Raw genomic sequence first — 27,761 nt, 5'->3', positions numbered from 1 at the left:
ATAATATTTTTAACATGTGGACAACGTCAGTACGAACCTAATGCAATTTGAACGACTCAAAACGGGGGTCTACACGTGGAAGATATGTACGTTTGAAATTACAGGGGTCTACACGTCATTAATTTATAGACTTTGGGGGTTAGCCAGTAAAAATGACAAGACTCATAAAATATGGTGTTTATTACTTGTTTCCTTGAGGGCATTTTCGCAAAATGGGTCTTCTTCTTCCCCACATCTCTCTCTCATGCAATAATTGCCATGGGAGAAGTGGGATGAGGAGGGCTTGGCCGCACGGGCTGGATGGCCGCCGCCGCCAGGGCCAACCACGACTGCGCCAACAAGTGGGCCCGCTGGTGGGGCTCCAAAGGAGGGGGCGCTGCTACCGGCGACCAGGCCATGGGCGTGCACGGCCCCTGCGTAGAACGGGTGGCCGGCCGACCATCGCGCCGAGGGGGAGAGATGGGGGGAAAGTGTCACACCCGGGTTTTGGGGGCACCAAGACCCGAGCGCGAATATTTTATCAGGTGTGCTGGGACCAAGTATCACACATATGATGAATCGTGGTACAGAAACGAATGTCACATCTTTACTTATATAATAGGAGTTCTGTACAAAATAAATAAATAATTACATCAAAAGGAGACAACGATCTAGCAACCTAAAGTTGACTGGGAGACGACGACCTAGACCTCTCGCGAACTCATCACAGCATCCTCCATGCGCCTCATTCTTGACCTGTGGGGGGTGTGAGACAGCAAGAGTGAGCTCACATACATTCATCGCTCAACAAGTTGTGGGGAATAATGTGCATGAACTCGCCAAAGGTGGGAGCTCATGTGAAGTGTAAGGCTTACCAAAGAGGATGGTTAGAGCTGAGCATTGCTTTTAAAGTTGGTCAAAATTTTATTAGTAGTTACTAAATGTAAGTGAATACCAAACCATGGTAATAGTAAATAAAAATAATAATAATCTCAATGCGATGCATAATAATAATACCAAACCATGTGAGTGTCCGAGCTACTCATGACCGTGAGCACGGCTAGTATACCAGTTTTACAATCTACGGAGGTTGCACATCTTTACCCACAAGTCATGTTACCCATCTGCCAAGGGATCATGACTTCCCATACACCTCTACTGAGGAGGCGAGGCAGGGTAACACTACGAGGCCTTTACAAAGTTCCATTAGCTTCAGAAAACCCGCTACAGTTCTAGGAAGCTCCAATGCAGGGACCCCTCGTCTGACCGCCATCGCAGCAAAATCAACCCAAGGGCCTCTCCACACTGACCACTCCCCTACTGCCCTTGCCCCTTTCGGGTAAGGTAGTCCTCCACTAGCTTTCCTAATTACTCAGCCAAGGGCGTCCCGTACCACCCTTGTGGTAGCACTGTTTTCCCGGGTGGTTCTCTGTGTTCCAATTAACATAATGATCTTATCGTGAACAGTAAATAACAAACTAATAATAAAGTATGATCATGAATAATGTATATCTTCATACCCAAAACCACATAAAGCAATAGCATGCAATACCCAAAAATTCAGTGGTAAACAAGGTATAAAGATAGTCGAACTAGGTTAACCTATTGGGTCACATCAAAATTAACCTATGCAGATCATTATGATTAATAAGAACATGACTGGACAAAAAGAAGTGATTAAGGGCACAACTTGCCTGGGACTTGAGATTCCAGGTACCAACTTGCTCTTCAAGTAACTCGTGACTTCTCGCTAGTCGTAGCAATACAAACAAACATGGTATAGGCAAAATTAACATTAAACCAAACATAAGAACAAACTGCATAATAATAATCTACACGTCGTAACGAGATCGTGGGTTCAAGAATTGCTAAATTCTGGGTTATGGTTGAAGAGAGATGGTTTTCGAAATATCTATGTGAACAGATATGAAGGTTATATTCTATGTAAAGCATGTGGGAAGGATACTCTAAATAAACTCCTCAATTCATCCCTAACCCAAGTTATATCTTAATTAGAGAACATATTTTAGTCAGGTTATAATTATCAACAGATTAATTTTGATCTAGAAAGGTTAGAACATAGGTTAAATGATGATCTCATTATGAAAGTCTGTGATATGACACAAATATTGTTATTACTGCGTAGGCAATTTTATTTTAAAACCGGCGCAACTTGAACGGATTAATTCGGGGTTTAAACGCAAGAGATATGAATTTTCTAAGGATTTCGGTTTATTTTATACTTAAAAATCATTTCCTTGATTTGTTTCATGAATTACTAACGTCCCTAGACGCGGTTATAATTTTCTAGGGACGCATGGGCTATTTTGTTAAAAATAGGACTTACATGTCAGGTTTTCTCTATCTGAGTGGACTGTGGGTTGGTTCAGAATAAAGTCAGGGGTTCTTTTGCAAACACGGCACGACGAAAGGGTGTCTAGAAATCTAGGGCGAAAGATCAACTATCAACGAATCTGATTAGATCTGGACTCCCCATCCTGCACTGCTCGTTGATCACGAGATCGACAGTTCACATTGGGTTAACTCCGTATCCAATCCCATCCGCACAATTGTGAGATGGTCTTCTTCCTCTGGCTGTGGGTACAGCAGTGCCCGCGCAGCCCTCGACGACGAGCACGTCGGCGCGCCCACAGCGACAGAGCTACGTTCACGAGCCATCCTGAGGGACCCGACCCCCAAGAGTACTTGTTGGTGAGGTGGCAGCCAAGCACGACGATCATCGCACGGCAGACAAAGTTCTCCGCCGCCATGAGTACGATGTCCCGCGCCTGGCGACCAGCTTCTGCTCCATCAGCATGCACAACCGGGTAGGCTACGGCCAGCGATTGGTTGCCCAGAAGCAGATCGTCGATGGAGACACCAGCGGGTAACACCGAGCACCTTCACTACCCCTTCCCCCTCGGCCTACTCTCTCTCTTATCTCTGTTTGCCACCATGGATCCCGGCGTAAGTGTTCTTCTGGTTGTTCGATGGGGAGAGGCCCGGGTATATAGCCACAAGGCGAAGCCGAATCCCAACAACCCCGCGAAAATAGCACTAATCCCCGGCCGATTTCCCCCAGGTCGTTTCCGGATTCCGCTCGATTTACTAGCGATTCCGCGGCCAGCATGAAGGGGAAAGAGATGGTGAGTGGGCCCCACCAAGCAGAGAAACGATCCACAAGCACGAGCTTGCGCGCGGAGACTGGGTGGCCGGCCAATGGGCCTCGCATGGCGGTGGTGCGGCGCGAGCGTATGGAAAATGGGACCCACATGTCGGCGCGTTGGCGGTGTTTCTTGGGCCGCACGAGGGGTAAGTGATGATGGGCTGAATATGAGGATGTTGGCCCGGGCAGGGTTTCATTTTCTTTTTCTTTTCCTATTCGAATTCCTATTCCAAATCTAATCATAAATTCCAAATTTGTTCCAAACTCAATTTGATTTGGGGTTCAAATTTCCCGGTTGAATGCACACAAGCAAAACCCTAGAATGAATGCAACCATTATATTTTACTTATCTATTTTATCTCTTTAAGCATAGAGGCATAAAAATATATAATTCAATAATAGGAATGATTGTATTCCAAACAAACATAATCTATGTACATATATATATAGATATATTTATTTTATTTTATTATTATTATTTTATTAGAATTCCATTCAAACATATGTATATATATGAAAATTTTAATATTATCACTTATGTGTTCCAAGAAAGTATTTTTATGAATATGAAGATCTTTATCAAAGACATTTTAATTCACATCTTTTGGAGAACCTCTTTCAAATTCCAAAATAGGTATTTTAGGTGTTACAAATTCTACTTTTCAACTTGTCTCGAAAATTTGAGTACAACTGTCGGGGACCATAATTAGGGGTACCCTCAAGGCTCCTAATCTCAGCTGGTAACCCCCATCAGCACAAAGCTGCAAAGGCCTGATGGGTACAATTAAGTCAGGGCTCGGTCCACTCAAGGAACACGACCTCGCCTCGCCCGAGCCTAGCCTCGGGCAAGGGCAGCCGACCCCGGAAGATTCACGTCTCGCCCGAGGGCCCCCTCAAGCAACGGACACACCTTCGGCTCGCCCGAGGCCCAGTCTTCGCCAAGAAGCAACCTTGGCCCGATCGCCACGCCGACCGACCGTATCGCAGGAGCATTTAATGCAAAGGTGGCCTGACACCTTTATCCTAACGCGCGCCCTTCAGTCAATAGAGCCGAAGTGACCACAGTCACTTCGCCGCTCCACTGACCGGCCTGACAAAAGGATAGCGCCGCCTGCGCCGCTCCAACTGCTGCGCCACTCGGCAGAGTGAGGCTGACAGCAGCCAAGTCCGGCCTCGAGCGCCATAGGAAACTCCGCCTCGCCCAACCCCAGGGCTCGGACTCGGGCTCAGCCCCGGAAGACGACGAACTCCGCCTCGCCCGACCCAGGGCACGGACTCGGGCTCAGCCCCGGAAGACGACGAACTCCGCCTCGCCCGACCCCAGGGCTCGGACTCGGGCTCAGCCCCGGAAGACGATGAACTCCGCCTCGCCCAACCCCAGGGCTCGGACTCAGCCCTGGCCTCAGCCGACGGTCTCCGCCTCACCCGACCCAGGGGCTCGGACTCGACCTCGGCCTCGGAAGATAGACTCGACCTCGACCTCGGAGGAGCCTCCGCCTCGCCTAACCCAGGGCTCGGACCGACCACGTCACAGGAGGGGCCATCATTACCCTACCCCTAGCTAGCTCTGGCTACGGGGAACAAGACCGGCGTCCCATCTGGCTCGCCCCGGTAAACAAGTAATGATGGCGCCCCGCATGCTCCATGACGACGGCGGCTCTCAGCCCCCTTACGGAAGCAAGGAGACGTCAGCAAGGACTCGACAGCCCCGACAGCTGTTCTTCCGCCAGGCCCCAGCGCTCCTCTGGCGGCCACGACATCACACGAACAGGGTGCCAAAACCTCTCCAGCTGCCACGACGGCATGTACTTAGGGCACTAGCTCTTCTCCGCTAGACACGTTAGCACACTTCTACATCTCCCAGTTGTACACCTGGACCCCCTCCTTACGCCTATAAAAGGAAGGTCCAGGGCCCTCTTACAGAGGGTTGGCCGCGCGGGGAAGGATGGGACGGCGCTCGCGTAAGCCTCTCGCTCCCTCCCGCGTGGACGCTTGTAACCCCCTACTGCAAGCGCACCCGACCTGGGCGCGGGACAAACACAAAGGCCGCGGGTTTCCCCTTTTACGCCTGTCTCCCTCCGGCTTCTCTCCCCCCTTCGCGCTCCGTCTCACGCCGACCCATCTAGGCTGGGGCACACGGCGACAATTTACTCGTCGGTCCAGGGACCCCCTGGGTTCGAAACGCCGACAGTTGGCGCGCCAGGTAGGGGCCTGCTGCGTGTTGACGAACAGCTTCCCGTCAAGCTCCAGATGGGCAGTCTCTAGCAACCTTTCCAGCCCGGGACGGTGCTCCGTTTCGGGAGTCTTGAGTTCTTGTCCCTCGACGGCAGCTACGACATGATACTCCTTCCCCCGCCGCGCGACGACGACAATGGCGGCCGACAACCCACCCGCCGGCGGCGGAATCGATGATGTCTTCTCCACATGGCGGAAGAACAACATTCGGGCTTGTCCCGTCGCATCCCCCGTCGACGGAGGAGGAGGCGGGGCAACCAAGGTCAAGCAGGAAGCGGCACCTCATCGGCTGTCGAGCGAGTCAACGGCGCCGACGCCCCAACGGGGAACACGTCGGACATCGACCTCGCGTCTGAGACGAAGACGAGCGCCGTTTCCCCGCGACACGCCAACTCCAAGCGGACGGACGACACCAGCATGCTCGCGAGGGACTTGCTGGGCGTCACCCTTGTACCTGAGATGACGGTGCAGTCTACCCCTGACGTGACTTCGTCACCGCCCGTCGACCAAGAGGTACCGACCGACTCCCATCTCGTGCCTTTCGGATTAAGCCTCGACCCACCAAGCGACTTCGCTTCGGTGGACGCTCTCGTAGAGGCGAGTCCAAACCCTCTGGGGTATCGTATGCGGTCACCCTAGGACCGGCTGACAATCGTCTCGACCTACGGGCCCTCGGGCTCCGAGGAAGATGACGAGCCCGACTTTAGTTGGGATTTCTCCGGACTTGGCAACCCCAGTGCCATGCGGAACTTCATGACCGCATGCGACTACTGCCTTTTCGACTGTTCCGACGGTAGTCGCAGCCTCGGCGACGAGGACTGCGGCCCAACTCGTGAATGTTTCCACGTCGATCTAGGGGGTCCCGGCGAAGGCAACCATCTTAGTATACCGGAGAACGGTGATCCCCCTAGGCCTGCGCCTCGCGTTGACATCCTTCGGGAGCTAGCTGTGGTCCCCGTCCCGGTGGGGGGTCATGACCCACAGCTCGAGCAAATCCGCGAGATGCAGGCTAGGCTCGACGAGGGAGCAGGAACACTTGAGCCATTCCGCCGGGACATCGGGCAGGAATGGGTGGGCCAACCTCCGGCCGGAGAAGCGCGTCATCTACCCCAGGGCATCCAGCACCGCATCACCGATGACGTCAGGGCAAGGCCGCCACCGACTTCCAGTGGGGTCGGCCAGAACCTGGCTGCAGCGGCAATACTTCTCTGCGCGATGCCGGAGCCATCAACCACCGAGGGGCGGCGTATCCAGGGAGAGCTCAAGAATCTCCTGGAGGATGCCGCGGTCCGACGGGCCGAAAGCTCTGCCTCCCGAAGGCAGGGCTACCCCTCGGAGCATCGCGCCGCGACTTCCCGATTCATGCGGGAAGCCTCGGTCCATACCGGGCGCACGCGCAACACTGCGCCTGCGGCCCCGGGTCTCCTCGGCAACGAACACCCTCACCGCAACCGTCGAACCCACCTCGATGAGAGGGTGCGCCGAGGCTACCACCCTAGGCGTGGGGGACGCTACGACAGCGGGGAGGATCGGAGTCCCTCGCTCGAACCACCCGGTCCGCAGGCTTTCAGCCGGGCCATACGATGGGCGCCGTTCCTGACCCGGTTTCGAACCCCGACTACTATCACAAAGTACTCGGGGGAGACAAGGCGAAACTGTGGCTCACGGATTACCGGCTGGCCTGCCACCTAGGTGGAACGGACGATGACAACCTCATCATCCGCAACCTCCCCCTGTTCCTCTCCGATACCGCTCGAGCCTAGCTGGAGCACCTGCCTCCGGGGCAGATCTCCAACTGGAACGACCTAGTCCAAGCCTTCGCCGGCAACTTCCAGGGCACGTACGTGCGCCCTGGGAACTCCTGGGATCTCCAAAGCTGCCGCCAACAGCCGGGAGAGTCTCTCCGGGACTACATCCGGCGATTCTCGAAGCAGCGCACCGAGCTGCCCAACGTCACCGACTCGGATGTCATCGGCGCGTTCCTCGCCGGCACCACCTGCCGCGACCTGGTGAGCAAGCTGGGTCGCAAGACCCCCACTAGGGCGAGCGAGCTGATGGACATCGCCACCAAGTTCGCCTCCGACCAGGAGGCGGTTGAGGCCATCTTCCGGAAGGACAAGCAGCCCCAGGGCCGCCAGCCGGAGGATGTCCCCGAGGCGTCCACTCAGCGCGGCACCAAGAAGAAAGGCAAGAAGAAGTCGCAAGCGAAACGCGACGCCGCCGACGCGGACCTTGTCGCCGCTGCTGAGTACAAGAACCCTCGGAAACCTCCCGGGGGCGTCAATCTCTTCGACAAGATGCTCAAGGAGCCGTGCCCCTATCATCAGGGGCTCGTTAAGCACACCCTTGAGGAGTGTGCCATGCTTCGGCGCCACTTTCACAAGGCCGGGCCACCTGCGGAGGGTGGCAGGGCCCGCGACAACGATAAGAAGGAGGATCACAAGGCAGGAGAGTTCCCCGAGGTCCACGACTGCTTCATGATCTACGGTGGGCAAGTGGCGAACGCCTCGGCTCGGCACCGCAAGCAAGAGCGTCGGGAGGTCTGCTCGGTAAAGGTGGCGGCGCCAGTCTACCTAGACTGGTCCGACAAGCCCATCACCTTCGACCAGGACGACCACCCCGACCGCGTGCCGAGCCCGGGGAAATACCCGCTCGTTGTCGACCCTGTCATCGGCAACGTCAGGCTCACCAAGGTCCTCATGGACGGAGGCAGCAGCCTCAACATCATCTACGCCGAGACCCTCGGGCTCCTGCGGATTGATCTATCCTCGGTCCGGGCAGGCGCTGCGCCTTTTCACGGGATCATCCCCGGGAAACGCGTCCAGCCCCTCGGACAACTCGATCTACCCGTCTGCTTTGGGACGCCCTCCAACTTCCGAAGGGAGACCCTCACGTTCGAGGTGGTCGGGTTTCAAGGAACCTACCACGTCGTGCTGGGGAGACCATGCTACGCCAAGTTCATGGCCGTCCCCAACTACACCTACCTCAAGCTCAAGATGTCGGGCCTCAACGGAGTCATCACCGTCGGCCCCACGTACCGACACGCGTACGAATGCGACGTGGAGCGCGTGGAGTACGCCAAGGCCCTCGCCGAATCCGAGGCCCTCATCGCCGACCTGGAGAGCCTCTCCAAAGAGGCGCCAGACGTGAAGCGCCACGCTGGCAACTTCGAGCCTGCGGAGACGGTTAAATCCGTCCCTCTCGACCCCAGCAACGACGCCTCCAAGCAGATCCGGATCGGTTCTGAGCTTGATCCCAAATAGGAAGCACTGCTCGTCGACTTCCTCCGCGCGAACGCCGACGTTTTCGCGTGGAGTCCCTCGGATATGCCCGGCATACCAAGGGATGTCGCCGAGCACTCGCTGGATATCCGAGCTGGGGCCCGACCCGTGAAGCAGCCTCTGCGCCGATTCGACGAGGAAAAGCGCAGAGCCATAGGCGAGGAGATCCACAAGCTAATGGCGGCAAGGTTCATCAAAGAGGTATTCCATCCCGAATGGCTTGCCAACCCTGTGCTTGTGAGATAGAAAGGAGGGAAATGGCGGATGTGTGTAGACTACACTGGTCTAAACAAAGCATGTCCGAAAGTTCCCTACCCTCTGCCTCGCATCGATCAAATCGTGGATTCCACTGCTGGGTGCGAAACCTTGTCTTTCCTTGATGCCTACTCAGGGTATCACCAGATCAAGATGAAAGAGTCCGACCAGCTCGCGACTTCTTTCATCACACCCTTCGGCATGTACTGCTATGTTACCATGTCGTTTGGTTTGAGGAATGCGGGTGCAACGTACCAACGGTGCATGAACCATGTGTTCGGCGAACACATTGGTCGAACGGTCGAGGCCTACATCGATGACATCGTAGTCAAGACGAGGAAAGCCTCCGACCTCCTTTCTGACCTTGAAACGACATTCCGGTGTCTCAAGGCGAAAGGCGTAAAACTCAATCCTGAGAAGTGTGTCTTCGGGGTCCCCCGAGGCATGCTCTTGGGGTTCATCGTCTCCGAGCGGGGCATCGAGGCCAACCCGGAGAAAATCGCGGCCATCACCAACATGGGGCCCATCAAGGACTTAAAAGGCGTACAGAGGGTCACGGGATGCCTTGCGGCTCTGAGCCGTTTCATCTTGCGCCTCGGCAAAAGAGGCCTGCCTCTGTACCGCCTCTTAAGGAAGGCCGAGTGCTTCACTTGGACCCCTGAGGCCGAGGAAGCCCTCGGGAACCTGAAAGCGCTCCTCACGAACGCGCCCATCTTGGTGCCACCCGCTGCCGGAGAAGCCCTCTTGATCTACATCGCCGCTACCACTCAGGTGGTTAGTGCCGCGATCGTGGTTGAGAGACGAGAAGAGGGGCATGCATTGCCTGTCCAGAGGCCAGTCTACTTCATCAGTGAGGTACTGTCCGAGACCAAGATCTGCTACCCACAAATTCAGAAGCTGCTGTACGCGGTGATCCTGACGCGGCGGAAGTTGCGACACTACTTTGAGTCTCATCCGGTGACTGTGGTGTCATCCTTCCCCCTGGGGGAGATCATCCAGTGCCGAGAGGCCTCGGGTAGGATTGCAAAGTGGGCGGTGGAAATCATGGGCGAGACAATCTCGTTCGCCCCTCGGAAGGCCATCAAGTCCCAAGTCTTGGCGGACTTTGTGGCTGAATGGGTCGATACCCAACTCCCAACAGTTCCGATCCAACCGGAACTCTGGACCATGTTTTTCGACGGGTCGCTGATGAAGACAGGGGCAGGCGCGGGCCTGCTCTTCATCTCGCCCCTCGGGAAGCACCTACGCTACGTGCTACGCCTCCACTTCCTGGTGTCCAACAATGTGGCCGAGTACGAGGCTCTGGTCAACGGGTTGCGCATCACCATCGAGCTGGGGGTCCAACGCCTCGACGCTCGCGGTGACTCGCAGCTCGTCATCGACCAAGTCATGAAGAACTCCCACTGCCGCGACCTGAAGATGGAAGCCTACTGCGATGAGGTTCGGCGCCTGGAAGACAAGTTCTACGGGCTCGAGCTCAACCACATTGCCCGACGCTACAACAAGACTGCGGATGAGCTAGCTAAGATAGCTTCGGGGCGAACAACGGTTCCCCCGGACGTCTTCTCCCGAGACCTGCATCAACCCTCTGTCAAGACCGACGACGCGTCCGAGCCCGAGGCACCCTTAGCCCAGCCCGAGGCACCCTCGGCCCGGCCCGAGACACCCTCGGCTCGGCCCGAGGCACCCTCGGCCCCCGAGGGTGAGGCACTGCGCGTCGAGGAGGAGCGGAGCGGAGTCACGCCTAATCGAAACTGGCAGACCCCGTACCTGCAATATCTCCACCGAGGAGAGCTACCCCTCGACCGAGCCGAAGCTCGGCGGTTGGCGCGGCGCGCCAAGTCGTTTGTCTTGCTGGGGGACGGGAAGGAGCTCTACCACCGCAGCCCCTCAGGCATCCTCCAACGGTGCATATCCATCACTGAAGGCCAGGAGCTTTTCAAGAAATACACTCGGGGGCTTGCGGTCATCACGCAGCGCCTCGAGCCCTTGTTGGAAACGCTTTCCGACAAGGTTTCTATTGGCCGACGGCGGTGGCCGACACCACTAGAATTGTCCGCACATGCGAAGGTTGTCAGTTCTATGCGAAGCAGACACACCTGCCCGCTCAGGCTTTGCAGACGATACCCATCACCTGGCCGTTTGCTGTGTGGGGTCTAGACCTCGTCGGTCCCTTGCAGAAGGCGCCCGGGGGCTACACGCACCTGCTGGTCGCCATCGACAAATTCTCCAAGTGGATCGAGGTCCGACCTCTAAACAGCATCAGGTCCGAACAGGCGGTGGCGTTCTTCACCAACATCATCCATCGTTTTGGGGTCCCAAACTCCATCATCACTGACAACGGCACCCAGTTCACCGGCAGAAAGTTCCTAGACTTCTACGAGGATCACCACATCCAGGTGGACTGGGCCGCCGTGGCTCACCCCATGACGAATGGGCAAGTAGAGCGTGCCAACGGCATGATCCTGCAAGGACTCAAGCCGCGGATCTACAACGACCTCAACATGTTCGGTAAGCGATGGATGAAGGAGCTCCCCTCTGTGGTCTAGAGTCTGAGGACAACGCCGAGCCGAGCCACGGGCTTCACACTGTTCTTTCTAGTCTATGGGGCCGAGGCCATCTTGCCCACAGACTTAGAATACGGTTCCCCGAGGACGAGGGCCTACGCCGACCAAAGCAATCGAGCTAATCGAGAAGACTCACTGGACCAGCTGGAAGAGGCTTGGGACATGGCCTTACTACACTCGGCGCGGTACCAGCAGTCCCTGCGACGCTACCACGCCCGAGGGGTTCGGTCCCGAGACCTCCAGGTGGGCGACTTGGTGCTTCGACTGCGGCAAGACGCCTGAGGGCGGCACAAGCTCACGCCTCCCTGGGAAGGGCCGTTCGTCATCGCCAAAGTTCTGAAGCCCGGGACGTACAAACTGGTCAACAGTCAAGGCGAGGTCTACAGCAACGCTTGGAACATCAAACAGCTACGTCGCTTCTACCCTTAAGATGTTTTCAAGTCGTTCATATAACTCGCTCACGTACAAAGTCTAGTCATCAAGGAAGGGTCAGCCTTGCCTCGGCAAAGCCCGACCCTCCCTCGGGGGCTAGAAGGAGGGGAACCCCCTTGCGTCAAAATTTTCCTCGAAAAAAGTCTTCCATCAAAAAGGCTTCTGCGTTCCCCGGCTATATCAGTAGAAGGACCCCAAGAAGCAAATGAGGGCGCATGTAAGTGGCAAGGCCGACCGAGCCGAGGGACTCCTACGCCTCTGGGATACGGATACCTCACTCGTCACCTACCACGAAAAATGACTCTTACTTGGGCAAGCCACCCTGCTACCGACGAACGGGGACAGATACGCAAAACGGGAGGAAAAGGAACACAAACTTATACTACGATAATAAAGTGTTCGGGCCTCAGTGACCACAAAAGACACATGTGCATTCAAAGAAGACTGCTCCGGCAGAGTCAGGCGTCGCCCGGAGAAGGAGCCGCGCCCTCGGCTTCGTTCCCACCCTCGGCAAGGTCCGCCCCGGCCTCGGACGACGGCGCAAGCGGGAGGATCTCTGCCTCGAAGGTGGTTGCTAGCACCGCGCTCGGGCCCGCGACGGCCGCGTCGAGCCTCTGGACTTCGGCCAGGGCGGCTTCATCTTCGTCGGGGAGGCAATACCCCTCGCTGACCCGCTCCAGATCCACGACATAGTGGGAAGCAAGCACGGCGAAGGCCCGCCTGACGCCGTGATGTAGCACCTCGCGGAGCCTGCCACGCGCGTGGTCACCCAAGGCCTGCAGGCGACTTTGAGGGGAGCTTCCCGAGGGGACATCGTCGAAGCCGACGACCCGGCAGAAAGCCGAGATGGCATCAGACATGGCCGCGTGGTCGGCCTCCCTCTGCTCGGCCTCCTGAGCAAGCGCCTTGGTGGACTTATCAAGGGCAGACTCGAGCTCTGCGAACAGCCAAAGCGCAAGACCTCAAACGCAAGTTGAGGAACTGAGCTGAAGCAAAAACGTAAAACAGCCAAGACGTACCTCCGGCTCGGGCACGCTGCTCCGAGGATGCGGCTTGGGCCACGGCTAGGTCTGCTGCAAGGGCTCCGGCCTGGCTTTCAGCCTCGACGGCCCGGCCCCGAGATTGGTCCCACTCGCCGGTGACCTGGTCAAGCTCCAACTGCCGCCGCTGCACCTCTGCATGTGCCGCTGTTGCCTCTGCTCCCAGGTCGGCACAGAGCAACCGAAGGTCCGCCACCTCGGCGCTCTGCTGGGAGAGGTGCGCGGTAGCCCTGGCAAGCATGGTCCTCAGGGACCACAGCGAACCCTAGACATCGACCTCATGGCGGATGAACGACGACTTGGCGGCGCTCAGATCCGTCAGATCCTGAGGAAAGGAAGCGAGGCGTCACAAAGAACGCCTTGATCACGAGAAAGGTATGCCTGAAATCATTACCTGGAGGATCTTGGGAACGTCCCTGCAAAAGACCTCCAAGGATGACCGGAGCGACCCCACCGTTGCCTCGGCACACTCACGGAGCTCGTCCCAAGACTGCTCCTCCCGCTCATCGTCAAGAACGAAGAAGGGATCCGAGGCCTCACGGGTCTGGAACCGAAGCAACTGGCGCCGCCCCTCGGAGCTGCGCCGCGCGGCTACAAGGCTGCCGCTCGATGGGACGGGTCGCGGTCCCGTGCCCCCCTCCTCCAAGGCACCAAGTAGCGACGCCTCGGCCATCTCAGCGTCGGCGGCGATGGGTCGCTCCACGGCCAGGACGGCAACGGCCTCGGCAGTGGCCGGCGCCAGCGCCGACAGCACGTCTGGTGGGCCCGAGGCCACGGCCGTGCCAGCAGCATCCCCCAGCGCGATGGCCGCCTCGACAGAAGAGCCAGCCTCGGGAGCTCGCTCCACGGCAACTGGTGCCGCCTGAGCCCCCCGCTGTGGGGCGTCTTGCGAGGAGGTCAGCTGGCCGGCGAGGCCCGGCGCGACACCAGCTGCGGAAGCCGACGCCGTCTTGAGGACCTTCCGGGGAGCCAGATCGGTCGGACCGTGACTCCGCTTGCTAAAGGAAAAAAGGGAAGTCAGGGTCGGGACATACAAAGGGGGAGCCAGGACGAAGACATCCTAAGGTACTTACCCACTCCGGGCCATGATCAACCGTGCCTGTGGGGAGGTCTCTCGAACCTCGACCCCCGAAGGTACCGCCGAGGTCTGCCTCGCTGCTAGCCTTGGTACCATCCTCGCCTTGGGCGCCCTAGACGCCCGAGAGACGGACTGCCCAGGCGTAGCCACGACGACCTGAGGATCGCCCTCCTACGCAGCCGGCACGGGCGACGGTTCTTGGGGAACAGGCAACTTGGCCTGACTCCCCGGGGTCACCTCAACTTCCCCAGCCGAGGGGTCAAGTACCCCCTCGGTCTGCCCCCGCTCTTCGGACCGGGACCCCGACGTCCCGGCCCCGGAAACCGGCGGCGCTAGCCCGCTCGGGAGCTGGCTTGACGACTCCTGTCCCAGCCTCAGATTCGGGCTAAGGCCAAGGCGAGCAGCCATATCGTCGTCCTCGTCATCGTCTTCATCGTCGTCGTCGTCGTCGTCAGGCGTTTCCGGCAATGGCTCCCTCGGGAGCCCATCCCTCTCCTGCCGACGCCGGAGCCTTTCCAAGGCGTCCCGAGCCCGCATCCGCTCGCGGGCCCGAGCCTTCTTCGCGTCCTTTTTCTCCTTCCTCTTCTCCGCGGCAACCCTCTGCGCAGCTCGGTCCATCGCGTCCTCCGGGACCGGAGGCCGGGAAGGCTTGTGCCACCCTACCTCCTGGGGACAGACAGAAAGTCTCGGCTGTGAGAACCAAGGGCAATCCGACGTAAGGAGAAAGAAGGAGCGGACACTCACCAGGGACACACACCCGCGGTCGGGACGCATCAAGGGCTGGGAAAGGGCACCGGCATCTGGTTTTTCCAACGCGACGGCTACCCGCCCGTGGAGGTCGCCGACGGAAAGAGGATCCAAGGACATCCACGAACCCTCCAAGTCGGCCTCCGGCGTCATCTCCCAAAGCGGCAACCGCCGCTCCGTCAAGGGAAGCACCCTCCGGCGATGAATGGCGGCAATCACTCCCGCAGCGGTGAGCCCTCCTTTCCGCAACACCTCCAGGGCCTTCAGAAGGGGCTGGAGATTCTTCTGTCTGTCATGCGGGGTCCCGTAGCGCCAGGCATCGGCGGCGACGATCACCACTCGTTGAGAAAACGACGGGAGCCTCCTGTCGTCATTTCGGAGATAAAACCACTGGTGCTGCCACCCTTTGTTCGAGGACGCAAGGATGGCGGGAATATACTGCGGCGCCCGCGCCTGCCTCAGCTGGAGGATGCAGCCACCGGCCCGCACTGCCGCGCGGACCCTTCTCTCCCCCGTCGGCGAAGCAAAAAGCTCCGCGGAGAAGAAATGAGTCCATAGGTCCCAGTGGGGGTCAATCCCCAAGTACCCTTCGCAAACCGCTGCGAAGATGGCGGCTTGCGAGATGGAGTTAGGGCTGAGGTTGTGCAGCTCCACCCCGTAGACATGCAGAATCGCCCGCATAAAACGGCTTGCCGGCACTCCGAACCCTCGTTCGTGAAAGGAGACGAAGCTCACGACATACCCCGGCGGCAGAGACGGGGTGGCTCCGCTCGGGGGGGGGCATCCACTCCGGCTGCCTCTCATCGGAGAGAGGGCGAAGTAAACCCTCAGCGACGAGGGCCTCCAGGTCATCCGCCGTGACGGTGGAGAAAGGCCATGGGTCGCGCGGCGGAACAATGGTCACCCGGTCGGCCATCACCAAGCAGAGGAGGTGGCGGCGGAAAGGACTGGGTGGGCGGTTTCCTTTTCTCTGGCTATTCCCTCGGGTTGTGAAAACCTAAGAAGGAGGCAAGTAGCAGAGCAAAGAACCATCACCGGCCCCTCTCCCGAATATATAAAGACCCAGGCAAGACCCGTTCAACATGTCGCCCGAACCCGTCGCGGGATTCAAAACTCAAAGCGAAACACCCGTTCCTCGAATGGCTCGCACGCGCAATGGCTGCCCCGCGAACCACTCGTCCCGTCGTATTAACTCTGCGACGGGACAGGCGGCACCTTTGGCGGGCGAAGCAGGCGACGCTTCACCTCTGCCATAATGACCGCGACAAAAAAGGTGTGCCACATCATTCGATTTCGTATCCTTTTCCTCTTCCTCTTTCTCTCTCTTACAACTGGGACCGGGAAAGGGGATACCCCAAAAGGGATCCTTCTCCGCGAAGGAAACGGGCCCCGAGCCCACCTACTGATCAAAGGTTCGAAGGCTGGCCCCTCGGAAGGGTTCAACAGCCGCCTCAGAGCGCTCGGGCTCCGCGCCCACTACTGGTCAGAGGTTCGAAGGCCGGCCCCTCGGAAGGGTTCAACGGCCGCCTCAGGCCATTCGGGCTCTGCGCCCACTACTGATCAGGGGTTCGCAGGCTGGCCCTCGAAGGGTTCACAGCCGCCTCAGACGCAGAGCGAGGGATGACCCTGGGTACGTTCGATACATAACCAAGGCTCGGGCTACGCTCCCGAGGTACCCTAGGACATTTCCGAGACCAGCGGGAACGATCTTGTAACGGAATCCCATCAGAGGGAGGCATCGAGCCCTCGGACCCCGTCAAAAGGGGACCAGGTCCGGCAGATCACCCGCAGGTACTTTTGGAGCGCGCCTCCGGGCCTCTAGCCGACCCCTAACAAATGGGGCATGGGCGTCCACTCGGATTACCCGTCAGCAGCTCACTAGAGACACCATGTTCGGCGCCCTCCAAGGGCAACATGGCGCTTTTCCCCCCTCCTCCTTGCGGAAAGGCGACGCAGGGGCATATGTAAAAAAGTCGAGTCTGTCCTTGACCGTCTTCTCGCTCTGTGCGGAGGCTCGGGGGCTGCTCTCGCAAACCCGGCTCCGGCCAAACCGTTGACAGCGTCAACATACCAGCCCGAGAACGTGGGACCCGACCGTGCACCCAGGCTACGGCCAGCTCGCATGAGGGAACAACCAGACCGGCCGAAGCATCGCGAAACGCATTAAGACCTCGATGGAGTCAAACCACTCCTCCGAGGCCTCGGGGGCTACACCCGGCGGGTGCGCTCGCGCGTTCCCACCGAGACAAAATGCAACCGAGAAAGGCCGGTCCCCTTGCAAAAAAGTGCGACAAAAGCCTCCAAGCGAGTATTAACACTCCCTTCGAGGCTCGGGGGCTACTGTCGGGGACCATAATTAGGGGTACCCTCAAGGCTCCTAATCTCAACTGGTAACCCCCATCAGCACAAAGCTGCAAAGGCCTGATGGGTACAATTAAGTCAGGGCTCGGTCCACTCAAGGAACACGACCTCGCCTCACCCGAGCCTAGCCTCGGGCAAGGGCAGCCGACCCCGGAGGATTCACGTCTCGCTCGAGGGCCCCCTCAAGCAACGGACACACCTTCGGCTCGCCCGAGGCCCAGTCTTCGCCAAGAAGCAACCTTGGCCCGATCGCCACGCCGACCGACCGTATCGCAGGAGCATTTAATGCAAAGGTGGCCTGACACCTTTATCCTGACGCGCGCCCTTCAGTCAACAGAGCCGAAGTGATCGCAGTCACTTTGCCGCTCCACTGACCGGCCTGACAAAAGGACAGCGCCGCCTGCGCCGCTCTGACTGCTGCGCCACTCGGCAGAGTGAGGCTGACAGCAGCCAAGTCCGGCCTCGAGCGCCATAGGAAACTCCGCCTCGCCCAACCCTAGGGCTCGAACTCGGGCTCAGCCCCGGAAGACGACGAACTCCGCCTCGCCCGACCTCAGGGCTCGGACTCGGGCTCAGCCCCGGAAGACGACGAACTCCGCCTCGCCTGACCCCAGGGCTCGGACTCGAGCTCAGCCCCGGAAGACGACGAACTCCGCCTCGCCCGACCCCAGGGCTCGGACTCAGCCCTGGCCTCAGCCGACGGTCTCCGCCTCGCCCGACCCAGGGGCTCGGACTCGACCTCGGCCTCAGAAGACAGACTCGACCTCGACCTCGGAGGAGCCTCCGCCTCGCCTAACCCAGGGCTCGGACCGACCACGTCACAGGAGGGGCCATCATTACCCTACCCCTAGCTAGCTCTGGCTACGGGGAACAAGACCGGCGTCCCATCTGGCTCGCCCCGGTAAACAAGTAATGATGGCGCCCCGCATGCTCCATGACGACGGCGGCTCTCAGCCCCCTTACAGAAGCAAGGAGACGTCAGCAAGGACTCGACAGCCCCGACAGCTGTCCTTCCGCCAGGCCCCTGCGCTCCTCCGGCGGCCACGACATCACACGAATAGGGTGCCAAAACCTCTCCGGCTGCCACGACGGCATGTACTTAGGGCACTAGCTCTTCTCCGCTAGACACGTTAGCACACTGCTACATCTCCCAGTTGTACACCTGGACCCCCTCCTTACGCCTATAAAAGGAAGGTCCAGGGCCCTCTTACAAAGGGTTGGCCGCGCGGGGAAGGACGGGACGGCGCTCGCGTAAGCCTCTCGCTCCCTCCCGCGTGGACGCTTGTAACCCCCTACTGCAAGCGCACCCGACCTGGGCGCGGGACAAACACGAAGGCCGCGGGTTTCCCCTTTTATGCATGTCTCCCTCCGGCTTCTCTCCCCCCTTCGCGCTCCGTCTCGCGCCGACCCTTCTGGGCTGGGGCACGCGGCGACAATTTACTCGTCGGTCCAGGGACCCCCCGGGTTCGAAACGCCGACAACAACGGAAACATACAAGATTTCCAGCATGATATGCATTTTTCTATATTTATTTATTTGTTGCTTAACCAATATAATTCCATTAACTGAATATGCACAAATAAAACAAAATCAAATGATCTCCAAAGGTTCCATAATCCCAAGTCACTACAATTATATTTATTTATATCATTATTATTATTATTATTATTATTTTCCTGATACAAAAATTTGGGCTTTACAAGTCCTACCACCCTTAAAAGAAATCTCATCCTCGAGATTTGTAAGAAAAAAGATATAGAAAACCAAATGTTTGGTTGTAGCTTCGCTTCGAGTTTTTTTCAAGTGTTTTTAAGCACAAATGTTTTCAAAAAAAATTAAAGTCATTAAACAAGGAGATGATTAGGAACACATGGATCTATTATGCTTAGCTATTAGGCAGAAGTAGAGAAAGTTGGGGTAATAAGGATTAGGGCAAGTAAATATTCCATCATGGATGGTGGATCTTGACTCATCTGGGATCTAGCTTGGTCTTTTAAGACTTGTGTTGGTGTTTATCCTTCCTTGATGAGATTGATCTCTTCCTTCTTGAGCTTTTGTGTCTCCTTCCGAGTTAGGGACAAAAGGTTTAGTAGGTAGTGAAAGTCGCCTAGAGGGGGTGGATAGGCGGAAACTGAAATTTACAAACTTTAAGCACACTTCAAGCTGGGGTTAGTGTTAGAATAAAAGTTAGGTCCGGGAGAGAGGGGAAAACAAATCAACCAAGAAAATAAAGTGGATGACACGGTGATTTGATTTACCGAGGTTCGGTTCCAAAGAACCTAGTCCCCGTTGAGGTGGTCACAAAGACCGGGTCTCTTTCAACCCTTTCCCTCTCTTAAACGGTCACTTAGACCGAGTGAGCTTTCTTCCTTGATTTCCCAGGTCACTTAGACCCCGCAAGGATCACCACACAATTGGTGTCTCTTGCTTCGCTTACAAGGCTTTGAGAGTAAGAATGAGAGAAAGAAGAAAGCCAAACAAGCAACAAGAGCAACGAAGAAACACAAGACGATCTTCTCACAAGTCCTAAAATACTAGAGTTGAATTGTGGACTTTGATTTGATCGGAGGCTTTGATTTGTGTCTTGGAGTGTAGTGTATTGCTCTTGTATTGAATGCACAGTTGTGAATGCTTGGATGGTTGGACTGGAGATGGTTGGGGGTATTTATAGCCCCCAACCACCAATTCAACCGTTGGGGCAGGCTGCTGTCGATGGGCGCACCAGACAGTCTGGTGCACCACCGGACAGTGTTCGGTGCGCCAGCCACGTCACCCAACTGTTAGGATTCTGAAGGTTTTGATCATTGGAGCTTTGTCTTCATGTGGCACCGGACAGTCCGGTGCCACACCGGACAGGTATTGTTCTCTGTCCGGTGCGCCTTCTGGCGGTTGCTCTGACTCTGCGCGAACTGTCCGCACACTGTAGCACTTTTGCAGGTGTCCGTTGCAGTCGACCGTTGCGCTGGAGCCATTGCTCCGCTGGTGCACCGGACAGTCCGGTGAATTATAGCGGAGCGGCTTTTCTGAAACCCGAAGGTGGCAAGTTCAGACTCGTACGACCCTGGCACACCGGACAGTCCAGTGCGCCAGACCAGGGTGTTCTTTGGGTTTTTTTGCTCCTTTCTTTTTGAACCGTAACTTGATCTTTTTATTGGTTTGTGTTGAACCTTTAGCACCTGTAGAATATATAATCTAGAGCAAACTAGTTAGTCCAATTATTTGTGTTGGACATTCAACCACCAAAATTATTTATAGGAAAAGGTTAAACCCTATTTCTCTTTCAGGTAGCTATAAGTTAAATGAGATTAGTCAGAATTTAGTTTGGTGATTTGCTTCTGGATTGGTCGGATAAGCTATGTAACCTGTTCTATAGGTCAAGTTGTTGTGTATGGCCGAGTTGATCTAAGTCACCAATTTAAGCTTTAGTGAATTAGGAGTATGGCCTTCTCCTTTGTACCAGCATTAAGTAACTCACACTAGATTAGATCATATTAGATTAGATAGGGTCTAGATTAGGTTGGTATGATTAGATTAAACTAGTTAAGATCTGGTTAATTTATTTAGGGACAAGTAGGTAGATGTGGGTAGGATAAGTTATGGTAGTTGCAAATCTTGGGTGCTTATAATTTTATGCCGGTCTATACAGATTTTGCAACCCAACGCATAGGTCAAGTACTTGTATATGGCTCAGCTAGTATAGGGAACCGGTTTAGGTTAATCATGTTTATAGGACTAGGGTCTAATTTATGCCACCAGCATTATCGAACTTGCTTAAGCAACTTACATTAGATTCTATAATCCTATTTAACAATATCATTTAGTTAAGTATATCAAGTTGACTTTATCTTTATGAAATTCTAGTATCCTTTTTATCTAAGTGGAACTTCCAATTTAGAACTAGTCAATAACTAAGATTAAGATCTGACATTTTATAGATTTCCTATATATATGTATATATTTTTATTTGCTACACTATTTTCTGTTAAGTCCGCAAAGCTCAGAGATTAGAGCTTCGCATTTGTATATGACTGGATTAGGCTAGTTTAAATTAGATAGATCTACTAAGGTAGGATAAATGCTATTAGGATATGTTAGAATCTGTTGGATCATATGGTGTAGGTAGGTCAGAATCTCTGTCAGATTAAAACAGAGGGGTTATGCAACTATCTGATGGTTAAGGTAGTTGCATATGGTCGGGTTGGTTTGTCGTGCTTTATTTAGTGCAGAATGAACTAAGATAAAAATGTTCTATAGGAGTAGAGTCTCATTTATTTTACCACTATTAACTGGTTAAGTGACTGTCCTTAGGTTAGCTCAACTTAAGGTTAGACTTCGTTAGGTTAGATTAACCTATTAGATTGGATCAGATCTAAAATAAATTGATATAACTATTTTAGACTAGATAAGATCAAAATAAATTTTGGATTAGCTCATGGTTGTTATTCTAGAGTGGGACAAATATGCTAATTAGGGCAAGATGAATCCATAAGGATAATGTAGAATCTTTTGAGGTAAGTTAGATCTATTAGGATGACATCTTTTAAGATAAGATAGATCTATGAGTCTACTAAGGTAATAGAGTATCTTTTAAGATAAGATGAATCTACTAAGGTAATAGAGTATCTTTTAAGATAAGATAGATCTATGAGTGTAGGATAGAATCTTTTAAGATGAGCTGGATATTATTAGGCTAGATACTTTAATGAGGGATGTTGGGGGCCTTCATCTTCCGATGGTCCCCAAAAACATGATTAACAATGTTTCCCAAGTGAAAAGCATGGTCGAACGAAGGTCGAACCACCTCCGAAGCTACGCGCAAGGAAGCTTCAGCGCAGTAGCAGAAAAAGAAACCGACTTAAAGAGGAAAAGGCTATCTAGTCCTCGATAGATTATCCTTAAGTCAATAGTAAACATGAAGGGCATGAATGTAATTTTACATAGGCTACGCCCTGTGCCTATAAATAGATGAACAGTACCCCCGTACTGTTCACGCTGACTTGTATTCACTCGTGCGTCACGCTTGGACTTTTGCCTTCTGTCAAACCAAAGGTACAAATGTAATTTAATATTGTTCATGTTCATTTATGATGATATAAAAAGATATATTAAGGGGTCATATGATTATTCATGTTATTTCTCATGTTTCATATGCTTCTTCTTTCATTAATATATACTGCGATGATGAAGGTACGTCCTTCATGACCTTCGTTTGAAGATCATTATATTCTATGTGAAATAATGCTTCGAAGGACGAAGGACTTTAACCATTAACATTTTGTGTTGCCTTGTTCTTAACTCATAGAATTTGAGAACAAGTCCCCAACATTGGCGCCCACAGTTGGTTCAGAACCTTCATCTTTTTGCCCTTCGGCTCAGCTGCAATGGCTGAAGCGATAGTCTTTCTCTTTTTCTCTTGCCCTCGTAGCAGGTAATGGTAACAGGGTATATGAAGCCAATAGCATCAAATACCATGTTCAATCTTTTCTTGCCCCGACCCCCGAAAGCTGCGGACAAAGCATTATCTTCGGCCTGGGAGTATGCCCCAAGTAACTCATCGCTGGTAGCTTTGATACACTTCATCCAGTCATCGTCTGGCTCATCAAACTTTTCCCTAAATCTGAAGGTATACTTCAATCGGATTAGACCACCCTCACTAGAATCGGCGGTGGTCTCCTTCGGCATATCCCAGCTCTCCACAAGTGGCCATACCCTGAAGGCTATATGCTCTTGAATCAAATCCCTTGTGCCAGTGAAGGCACACACAGTACTAAAGGCCCTCTGACATGCTTGGACATTGCCATCAATTTCCACCTTCGACCTTCGGAGGCCGAATCGAGACCAGATGGGGCGCTGAATGATTTCTTTGATGTCTTTCCTTGCCTTTAAATCATTTTTAACGTAAAACCACTCCTCCATCCAGGCCCTGGGCCATCTTTTCCGGAATGTTGGCACTGGGTGGCTTGCATTGGGGCGAGCAATAAATCCATAACAACCGAAGTTGTTGTGGTACTGTTCTTTGCCAGTAGCCTTCGTCTCATATAAAAGCTCATGCATACTGGAGAAGTACTTCGCGCTTGGCTCTAGCCCCTGACTCCTTACAGCCCAGACAAAAATCCCCATCCTAATTATAGCTTCGGGGGTAATCTGATGGAGGAAGATCTGGTATATCTTCAGCACTTCAACCACAAACTTGCTCAGCGGGAACCGAAGACCTGCCTTTAAGAAGCTTTGGTATATAACAACTTTGTTTTCTTCCAGAGCAGGGGCAGTACTGTCTCCTCCAACTCTGACAATAGACATGTCACGAAAATATCTCCCCCTCATGGCATCAATATGACTCTACTTGATAGTCGATTTTTCGAAGATAGTATGGCTTGGGCGCCACGACCGATCCTCAGAGTCTTCATCCCCACTTTCCACATCATAACAATCACTGTCATCAGAATCTTCGGATAAACCCTCCATGATCTCCTTAGTAATTTCTCTGTATTTGTTTTTGCCATGGACTCAATAAATTCAGCAATGAAAGGATATGCAACTTTTTTCTCTTCATACAGCTTCGTCTCCCTGGTCATTTTCTTCTCTTCAACCATTTTCTTCTCTCCACTCATCTTCTTCTTTTCAAATTTGGACCAAACATGTCTTTAAACCGAAGCTCTAAACACTCGAAAATCAGGCAAGAGCTAATGAGCAAGAGCTAAAAGTTTGAGAAAATAACGCAAATGGCAGAAATGGCGTATCAAATGTTGCCGCTATGGTTCATATTTATATGCCCACTGCTTTGCAACTTGGTGGACCCCGTTTGTCATTGACTGTTGCTATTCTAGCAAAGGGAAGGTGTTTTTTGGACCTTCGGCTTAAGGCCTTCGTTCACATCACAGTCTAAATTCGTTGTTATAACAAATTAATATTGCGAGGGGCTACTGTTGGGGGCCTTTGTCTTCCGAAGGTCCTCAAAAACATGATTAACAATGTTTCCCAAGTGTAATATATGTACAGGAACCTTCGGACTCGGAATGAAGCTGTTCACAATATGAAAAGCATGGTCAGACAAAGGTCAAACTAGCTCCGAAGCTACGTGCTGTAACACCCTGATTTTGGGGTATAAAATTTCTTTCTAATTACCACCCAAAATCATGTGTTACTCTTCTTTTTCTCACTCTAGGCTTTCTCTCTCTCTAGATTCTTTTTCTCTTTTTCCTTTTTATTAGAAATAGCTTAAACTAGTGGAGGTTAATTATTTATTTTTGTCAAAACCTTATGAGTCATGACATGTTGCATCATGCTTAGCTTAAAATATTCTTTGAAGTGTTGCACAAGTTTGAAGTTATTTGAATTTGAAACCTAGTTTGAATTTGGATTTGAAAACCCTATAGAAAAGAAATAGAAAAGGAATTAGAAAATCCAGAAAAAAAGAAAAAGGGAAAGCAGCCCAGTCGGCCCACTAAGCCCAGCCAGGCCGTGCGCCCGTGCCGTCTGACAGGCGGACCCCGCCTGTCAGCGGCAGTTCTCCCTCGCGTGCGCCCTCCCTCTCTCGCTCGTTGTCCAGTGGGGCTGACCTGTCGGCGCCAGTTTCCTTCGCCCGCTCGCTCCCTCTCTCTCTCTTTGTCTCGTGGGCCCAGATCGTCAGTCGTCGAGTCGTTGCCCCGCGCACCCCTTTTCTTCTCTCTCTGCGTCGTGGGCCTGCCCTGTCAGTTCTGCCCCCTTCGCGCTCGCCGTGGACCGACGCGTGCGCACTCGCGCACGTCGCCAGATTTCTCGGCCACGACGCCCGTCCATGCGCCCAGCTCCCTTCTTAGAGCCCCGCCAATGCCCCGCGCACACCCCTCGCTTCATTTCGCTCAGCTTCACCCTCTCTCGCGCTCTGCTCACGCCGCCAGCCACCGCCAGAGACCCGCGCCCGCGTTCCCGACCATCCAGCTCACCGGAGACCGCCCCAAGCCTCATTGAGCTCCGCCTCGAGGTGAGACACTCGCCCCGTGCCCAATTTCCCCTATTGCGCGGTGGCCGGCCGATTTAGCCCGGTCTAGTTCATCGGAGTAGGTCCCTGTGTCACCCATGCCTCTGTTGAAGCTAGCCCAGGCCTTAGCGCGCCTTAAGTCCCCTCCCCATGGCCGGAATGGCTCACCGGAGTTACTCCGGCCCGCCTGAGGCTTTCTCACCGCTGTTCTCCCCTCTCTGTCCGTGGATTCATGGTCCCTTCCCCGCCATTGAGTTTGTCGTGGCGCCCTCTCCCTCTCTGCCCAACTCCGGCGACCTCGGACCACCCTAGCTCACGCCTGCCTCAACTCCGGCGACCTCACCGCCGCGGAAAGGAGCAGCGCCGCCCGCAGCCGTCTTTTTTCCCACGGTCTGATCCCCTCTGTCCGATCCTAATCGCATGGCCCGGACCGCGGGTACTGCTTCGCGCACGCATGCCCTGCGCCCTTGGCCCGCCTGTCAGCGCCCAAACCCCCTAGCGCTGGGCCCGCTTGGTCAGCACACTCTCCCCCTCTGTCGCTGACACTCCCTGGCCCGCCTATCAGCGCTCGCCCGCTCGCGCGCGCGCCCTCGGCCGCAGATCTAATCTTAGCCGTTGGTTTTAGATCTGACGGTTAGATTCACAGGATACCCCTTCGCGCGGTAGTTTTCTTAAAGAGACCCTTGGTTTACTGGAAATCAACCCGTCGTCCCTGGTTTTTGCGCGCAGACCCTTGTAATATTGCAGATTTAGCCCTGGACTTTTAAATATTCACATAATTAGCCCTAATTTCATATTTTGAATTCCCAAACTTGTTTATTTCATAACTTTTGCATATGAACTCCAAATTTAGTGATTCAAATTGCAAAATGTTCATAGAATTATTCTCTGTTTAAATAAAATGGTTTCACTTACTGACTGCACACTCTAATTTTTAGGATTGAATATGAACTAATGTAGATGTATGTTTCATTTATTTAATAAAATAAATAAAAGGAGAACCTTAGAGATTTAAACTTGTTTAAGCTTGTGAGATTGATAGTATGTATTACATAAGTTCATCTCTGTTCTAAATTTTAGGTCACCATAAAATAAATTGATCTATGATTATGTACTTGTAAATAACACCTAAGGAAATAATAATCTATTTTCAAATAAAGTTAATGTATGCAATAGTTTATGTTATACTCTGAATTCATTACCCCTTATGTAGTATTGTGTATTTTTAAGATGTGTTCCAATGTTTGTACATGTTTGGTGTGATGTTCATTTGTACTTTCCAAATGTATTGAATGCATGCTCGCTTTATTTAGACAACGAGCAGACCGAGGTTCCTGAGTGTGTTGTTGGAGACCTCCCTGAGCAATCATCTGGTGAAGGCAAGTGTCCTCTGACCCATTATGTCCTACATACTTTATGATTCACTGTCCCGCATTACTTTATGAAACCTAAGGATTGACTAGTTTGTATTCACTTATCCTTGTTTACCTTTTTGGGTTATCATGGTTAGCATGTTGCTATTGCCTTAACTTAATCAATGAACATGATGTGAACATTTATGATACGATACTGTTATCCTGATTATGTGGATGATCTTGTGATACCTTAGGGGGCTCGATACTTTTTCCTGAGTACCTCTCCGTAAGGACCTGTTCGTGGAGTGACCACCTGGGATAACAGTACAACCATGAGGGTGGAATGGGACGCCCTTAGCTGATTAATTAGATGAACCTCGGGGTGTAGTTGGCTTTCCCGGAGGGCCGTCAATGGGGGTCGGGGCGCAGTGCTCGCTCTGCTAAGGTTGGGGTGCAGAGGTTCTTTCGATTTGGTTTTGTTAGTCACCCACCTTGGGGAGGTGTACTACGTTTGTACGACTGGCGAAACCTAATGAGCAGCTATGCACCAGGGGAGTCTTTGTAAAGGCTATGTAGTGTATCCCTGGCCATTCACCTGGGTAGTGAAGATCGGGTCTGTACAACCCAGGCTGGAAAGGGATCACGACTTGTGGGTAAAGTGTACAACCTCTGTAGAGTGTTAAAAACTGGTATATCAGCCGAGCTCACGGTTAAGAGCAGCCTTGGGATCCTCTTTGATTAGAAGAACTTTGGATACTTTTATGTTGATGATTAACAATGATGTTATAAAATCTGATCTCTGGTATTTCCTCTTTTGAGGAGGTACTTCTGGGTAATAACGAGGTTTATTACTAAAACTTGGCACTACTAATAGTAATAAATACTTGACCAACTAAATGCAACTGCTTAACCTCAGCTCCATATATAGCTAGTCCACTTTAGCCAAACGGGACATTTGCTGAGTACATTGATGTGTACTCACCCTTGCTTTACACACCACCCCCACCCTAGTGTACCCAATGCTCAGGAGGTGATGCTCGCAACATGGATGACTTCGAGGAGTTTCAGGAATATGACCAGTTCTAGTTCTTTCTTAGTGGCAAACCCCCAGTCAGTTGCCTATGTAGGCTTAGCATCTTCGTATTTCCGCAGCTTGATAATTATGTTGAACAATGGTTATGTATTAGACTCTGTGGATGTCTTGGACATCTTGATGTAATCAAGTACCTTTCCGCTATTTATTTCGATCATTGTGTGACGATGTCCAATTATGTAATCATTGTGTATGTGAGTTTCTGGTCTTGG

General features: G+C 53.4%; 1 protein-coding gene across 1 annotated transcript; it reads left to right on the top strand.

The window, feature by feature from the left end:
• Positions 1 to 2,446: 2,446 nt before the first annotated feature.
• LOC118476295 (uncharacterized) lies at positions 2,447 to 27,761 on the top strand. The gene is made up of 3 exons (XM_035965224.1): positions 2,447 to 2,866; positions 3,062 to 3,291; positions 26,415 to 27,761. The coding sequence occupies exons 1-3, from the start codon at positions 2,796 to 2,798 to the stop codon at positions 26,519 to 26,521; spliced, it is 408 nt and encodes a 135-aa protein (XP_035821117.1). The 5' UTR covers positions 2,447 to 2,795; the 3' UTR covers positions 26,522 to 27,761.

Source organism: Zea mays, chromosome 2, assembly GCF_902167145.1.
Source record: "Zea mays cultivar B73 chromosome 2, Zm-B73-REFERENCE-NAM-5.0, whole genome shotgun sequence".
Classification (NCBI taxonomy): Eukaryota; Viridiplantae; Streptophyta; class Magnoliopsida; order Poales; family Poaceae; genus Zea; species Zea mays.
This window is presented reverse-complemented; position numbering and strand designations above follow the sequence as displayed.

Bases quoted from the DNA above. Each gene is read 5' to 3' on its own strand.
- LOC118476295 (XM_035965224.1), top strand. From the start codon at position 2,796: ATGCACAACCGGGTAGGCTACGGCCAGCGATTGGTTGCCCAGAAGCAG. The intron at 2,867-3,061 runs GTAACACCGAGC...GATTTCCCCCAG, and splicing joins GTCGATGGAGACACCAGCGG to GTCGTTTCCGGATTCCGCTC. The intron at 3,292-26,414 runs GTAAGTGATGAT...CGCTTTATTTAG, and splicing joins TTTCTTGGGCCGCACGAGGG to ACAACGAGCAGACCGAGGTT.